This window comes from Hordeum vulgare, chromosome 4H (assembly GCF_904849725.1).
Source record: "Hordeum vulgare subsp. vulgare chromosome 4H, MorexV3_pseudomolecules_assembly, whole genome shotgun sequence".
NCBI lineage: Eukaryota > Viridiplantae > Streptophyta > Magnoliopsida > Poales > Poaceae > Hordeum > Hordeum vulgare.
The window spans coordinates 339,273,995-339,280,312 of record NC_058521.1 but is presented as its reverse complement, the minus strand read 5'-3'; the positions used below and the strand labels follow the sequence as shown (position 1 = coordinate 339,280,312).

At 46.2% G+C, this 6,318-nt stretch overlaps 1 protein-coding gene across 2 annotated transcripts in view; it reads right to left on the bottom strand.

Annotated features, from left to right (window-relative positions):
- Nucleotides 1–1,351: 1,351 nt before the first annotated feature.
- Nucleotides 1,352–6,318, bottom strand: part of LOC123448588 (paladin) — a 48,537-nt gene continuing 43,570 nt past the window's right edge. The window contains exon 19 of one of the 2 annotated variants that reach the window (XM_045125540.1): nt 1,352–1,876. In XM_045125540.1, coding sequence (XP_044981475.1) covers nt 1,744–1,876 — 133 coding nt within the window. In that variant the 3' untranslated portion in view covers nt 1,352–1,743. The remainder of the gene's footprint in view (nt 1,877–6,318) is intronic. The other variant, XM_045125542.1, reaches the window with a different exon arrangement.

The window sequence follows — 6,318 nt, the reverse complement described above, 5'->3', positions numbered from 1 at the left end:
GAGCCACGTCGACATCCGCCTACATGACGTTGAGTTGCTTGTCGAGTTTGCGCAGATCTCGAGAGATCTAAGCATTGAACGCATGCCTTCTAGTCGTCGAATTGGCGAGGGATTCGAGCAACGACGTGAGGTGGTTGTTCCCCTCCTCCATGGCGATGAGCACTTGACGCCTCCACACCGATTGCTCAGGCAGCGCCATCGTTCCTGGTGGCTAGATCGAACCCGACGGAGGATTTTGGGCGAGATCCACAAGGTAGAGCTCGCGATCAGGGTCACGCACGAAATTAGATGGCGGGGAAAAAATCTTGGCGAATCGATAAAACATGGCTCTGAATATCAATTGTAACAAACCCAAGAGAAGGATCGACAATCCAGTAGGGGAAGGAGAAGAGACAATCCAGTAGGGGAAGGAGAAGAGATCGAACAAGGGTGATTGAAGGGAATGAGATTTCCAGAGGAATGATTGAGATACAAAAGTATTTACAACTCGCATGCCTTCCTCTACCAACAGACTGGCCCTTTTAAGCTAACACTCACACGTAGAACTGGGTGTTCGGTCTATATGGTTAATAAGGTTCGATTTATTCGATTCTATATAATTTCAGTTTTAGAGGAATAGAAACCGAAATAGTCATTCAAAATTTTGAAATTGAACCATATTAACCATTATATATTGGTTCGGTTTGTTTGATTAACCGAAAAATCAAAATTCATGCACTTATCAGTATAAGTGGAATGACTCGAGAGCACTGATTTGAATTGCATGAATTGTATATATGCAAAAAGATAATCACAAGTTCTAGCAACCTTAGTATCATTCTATGGTTTATTGGGTCAAGCAAACTAGTAACCATAATTAAATAAGAAAAATCACATGAAACCTGAAATGTATTATGTGTGAAGAAATGTGTGATGTCTCCATACTGTTACACTCTTAGAAACAAGGTATTACATGAGGTATAACACATATCGATTTGTTCGGTCTATTCGGTTTCTGGACATAAAAAACCAAACAAAAACAAAACAACAGAAAACCTTAAAATTTCCCACCGAACCAAAAATCAAACCACCAAATAAACCGACAAATCAATTAATACAGTTCGGTTTGGTTTGGTTTTATAGTGCCCACCCCTACTCACGCGTGCCCACCATGGGTCCCACCCGTCAGGTCTCGTGTCACACTAATCTTTTTTTTAAGAACCCGTGTCACACTAATCAGGTGGTGGTTAGGTGTGACAGGGCCGGCCCATGACAAATTCAATATGATGCAAAAATGAGCCCTCTTATTTTCGGATCATGACCTGAACATGGATAGTAAAAAAGAACTGTTACGAAAAGCAGGTTCACATAATTTACAAATGGGCCAATCCATAAATATTGCCAGGGAGCATATTAAAAAGTACAGGAAGAGCTCCTAAAATCCAGATTTGTTGAGGACAAGAAGGCCATGCATCTAAATGAGCTAGTACACTATAATTTGCAAGCAGTGGAAAACATGTAGATCGGAAAGTTCAACTTTACTGTCCTACTCCAACTTACAAGCTTGAATGTATATGCATGCTTGCCTCTATTAATTAGCAGAAGCAAGTTCAATACAATGTCCCTCTTTCAGCCATTACATACTCCTTCGAGATCATGTATCCTCCTTATTCATCTCTTTCCGTACCACCTTCTCTAGTGCATACACGGTGAGTCCACGGTCCACCAGTCCCACGACTTCCACAATAATGACCAAGGTATATTCTATCTATCCAGCTTTAAGTTATCGCAGAGGTGGCCTAGTTCGGGCCTAGCCTCCATCCATGATGCAAATGTTACTTCATGCAAGGATGTACAATGGACGTAGGACCTAAATGTTATCAGAAAGAAGTAACGCCTGCAATTGCATTAGTTTAGAGTAAGAGAACTATTAAGGCCAACATTTTAAATGTACTCCCTATCAATGTTAAAAAACGTCTTACATTTTAAGACAAAGTACTAGCAAAATATATTAAACTCAATAATGCATATCTAGGATGACGTTAGAAGTCAAAACAATACAAACGAAAATAACTTCCACACTAGAGTCAATTCCGAATGCCCCTATGCCATAACTACTATTAGTGCGAGTTATTTAGTACTACCTCTGTAACTAAATATAAGTTAAGAGGTAATACTTACTACTCCCTTCGCTTCAAAATATACGTCTTTTTAGAGATTTCACTAGGAGACTATATACGTAGCAAAATGAATGAATCTACACTTAAAAATATGTCTATATACATACGTATGTAGTCTTTTAGTGAAATCTCTGAAAAAACTTATATTTAGGAACGGAGGAAGTATAATCTTCTTTTTGACCATGCAGCACTACTAACCAAACAGAAAGCTAGAACGGTCCGAAAGTGATCTCATACTTGGATGTCATAAAATAGTACTCCCTCAGTCCTAAAATAAGTTTTGCTGATTTAATACGAAGTTAGTACAACTTTGTACTAAATCAGCTACGTTTATTTTGGGATGGAGGGGGTATGATTTATAAAATAACCTATTATTTTGGGATGGAGGGGGTATGATTTATAAAATAACCTATTGACATGAAGTAGGCAGTACAAGCACCCACAAATCTTGCAGACACAACTTAAGTAACATCATGGTTTTCTTCATATAACTGTGTGGTTTATGCAAATTGTAATACCAAGTTAGGTTATCCCGAACGCCGACCCGCAAACATCTAGCATGCGTCCGGACCGGGGAAGCCATCCAACGCGGTCTTGTATCGGTCCATGGCGTGGTCCGTGGTCCGGACCGGGACGTACTTTCTCCCGTAAACCTGAGACAAACGTGTGAGGTTTTGCAGGAGTCCGGACACGCGACATGCGACCACACCTGCTCCTGACCGCCCTGGCTCACCCAAACCACCCACTGTCACCCGCACGCGCTCCCACCCGGCGCCAGCTATCTACATACATGCTGCTGTAGAGTGTGCCGCTCCACATTGAAGACGGCTCAGGGCGGACGCGAACTCTCACTGCCTCCGGCATTGAAGCGGCGCCTCCATTAAACCCGCGTGAAAGTCGGGGAACCTACTCCGACTACACGTCCATTCACGAGCGGGCCGACATTAAACGCAACGTCGGGCAAGCTCCTCCTGTCCGCCCTCTATTTAGACAAGGTCAGACGCCGGGCAAGAATCGCACCAAGTTCGCTCTGATCTCCTCCTTCACCCTTTCAATGCAATCCGACGAGCAGGACAAGCGGTTCTCCGGAATAAAAGTTGGCTGGATGGCCCGCCTAGCCCACCGGATACAAGCAAGGAGGCAGCTCTTATCCGACTCCCGCGCATGGCCCAAAGGAGCAAGGTGCGGACCCAAGCCGACGTGTTGTTCAACAACTTGCCGCTACAAGCCAGCTCGCGAAGCAGTGGCGAGTTGCTCCACGGAGGCACGTGGAGCGGCCGTTGCAGCTGGCATGGACGAGACGGTGGCCAGCGCATACGTGACTGCTGATGACACCGAGGAAAAGTAGAACACGAGACGCCGCCGCCGCTTTGGTCCCAAGATGCCCACCGCAGACGAGTTGTCGACGTCCACAGCCGGTGCCTCGTCCTCTCCCGCATGTCATCGTCGTTCCCCACCCCAAAAATAAGCACGGATCTGCGCTTCACGGAAGCGGATGCAACTTTTTCCCTCCGGTTGAAGCACCCCCTTTGCCACTCCGACGAGTGGTGTAGCCGAAGATGAGGAAATTGGGAGGAATATGCCTCCGGGGCTCCCATCAGTCCGATGAGCAGGCTGCCGGACATGGGTTAAGACAAAGGGGTACGTCGCGGTCGGCCGTAGACTAGTGTAGGGTATACTTGTCTTGGGAGTGGAGCTCCCCGCGACCGTGCGTGCACATAGTTCTATCTTTTAGTTAAAAGTGTCCAAAATGTAACCGTTTTCATCCGGTTTGTATGAAATCCGTCATGTTTATATGAAAATCCGTCCATGTTTGCATGAATTTCATCCGGTTTGTTGAAAAGGTATTTGCAATGTATGCGGCTACGGCTGATGGCGGCCTCCCACATCCGTGTCCGCAGATTGATCCCCACGTCCGCGTACGGATGCATGAGGAAATTTGTGAATTGCCGTTGGATATGCCCTTATGGCGCAGATCACAATAAAATACTTCAAAACAATGCATACAAGATTTTGACGAGATTATTTTCTCGCGCGGGCTGTTGTGGACAAACTCAAAAAGCTACAGATACGAGGAAAAGATATGCTTATACTTAATTATTTATTTTTGAACCATGCAGGAGAACTGCATGTGAACTTTATAGAAGAAAAAAGGGTCAAAACCTGAGTCCAAAACAACGAGAACACAACCAACGACCAGGCAAGAAAATCATAGAACAGGTAAAGGCCAGAACAAGGCAAAGAAAACAAAACAGAAAGGGCAACAGCCCCTAAGAACCTAAATCTTTCCTAGCCAGAACTCTGCATCCGCCTTCAGCTGATTCACGGCCTGAACGATGGGAGTAACCTTGTTGTAACAAATCACAAGCATTCATTTCTACCAAGACAATCAATCCTCTTTCTGTCCTTGCCGGGGTAAGCTTCCCTAGCAGTGATCCACCATGACACGAGGTCCTGGTCCATGGTGGGGACAAACACCTGTAAGTTGGCCCATTGGAAGATGGAGTTCCAAATTATATTTGTGACGGTGCAGCCCGCAAAGAGATGACTGCAGTCCTCAGGCACGGAACTGCACATGGCAAATTGCTTGTTATGAGGGAGACCTCTCCTGGCAAGGCAATCGGCCGTCCAGATTCTCTTGCACGACACAAGCCAAAGGTGGAGCTCGCACTTGAGCGGGGCTTTAGCCTTCCAAATGGCCTCATCGAAGCCTCTCCCAGAAGAAGTGACAAAGTGTGCTGCATAGACGGACTTGACCATAGCGTCCCACACGATCATGAACAGCCATCATTGTGCTCCGAGTGGAGATTAAACCGCAAACTCTTTCCCAAAGCTCAAGTAATTGAAGATAAGCATGGATTTTACGAGGGGCCTTACGTCTTTTAACCAAGCCGGATCAAGCACGGTCTTGACCACCGTTCTGCATGCTCTAGTAGAGGGGGTGATCAGGTCGACAATCATCGGTGCGACCATGTCCAGGAAACACCAATAAGCCACTTACCGCATCAGAAGTGGGTGTGTTCGCCGTTGCCAACCACAACCTTTGCAGCAACATTGAACAGATCCTTTTCCTCAACCTCCAGTGAGGTGCCGTAGTAACGCCAAGGAATGTCAGCGGCCATGCGCAACCTCCACCCCCAGTGCAGATTGAAGGCTCTACGCATGATTTACAGGTCAAGCATGCTGAGGCCACCGGCTCACTTTGGCATGCAGATCGCCTTCCAACTGACCAACCAATGCCCGCCTGCAAAGGCATCAGTTCCTTTCCAAAAGAAGACTATACGAATCTTGTCAATAGCCTTAAGACCCACAGTGGGGGGATCAACAGAGATAAGATGAAAGATGGGTGCGGCTTAGAGCACTGCTTGCACAAGGATAAGACCCAAGAGGAAAAAATATAGTACACAAGACTTGGGGTACAAGGAAGGAAACATAGACTAATAAGGACTACCTAGACACTAATGCCCCCCCCCCTTCCTTCAAATGCATAGCGTATGCAATAGCATTCCATCTAAAGAAGTGTAACACTAGAAAAAAAATGTTAATCCAATATCCACATCTTGACAGTTTCGTCTAGCATAAAGTCTTAAAAAACTGTCAGAGTCAAGCCAAAGGTGATAACAAAGATGTCGCATCAGAGGAAGACACCGCATCGGTAGAAGATATAAGAGAAGATGGGTTGTCGAAAGAAAATGGTACATCAAGAGAGTGAAGCACTGCGCAAAAAAGCTGGTAGGAGCTAGGGCTCTACCAGGCCTCTGCCTTAGGTTATAAGGATAGGAGGGGGTTTGCAGGAGACAGGGCGCCGCAGCCGGCGCGGCGCAGGGAGGAGGCGGCGGCAAGTAGAGACGGCGGCCGCTAGGGTTAGGGTTCCGGCTCCTCTGGGAGCCGGGCAATAGAATTGTCTTATTGCTTAATTCCAAAAGAGCTGTTTACATCGGTTTATATAATCTCGATAACTTGGACTCTAAGATAACTAAGATAACTTGGGCTAAGCCCGTACTAATCCTGCCCATTGGGCCTCCTCCGTTGGTACGTAGTACCGGTCATAACATCTCTCCCCGCCTGCGCAAACAGCTCGTCCTCGAGCTGGAAGTCTGGATAGTGTTGACGGAATTCCTCACGTTGTTCCCAAGTCGCGTCCTCCTCTGAAAGGCCT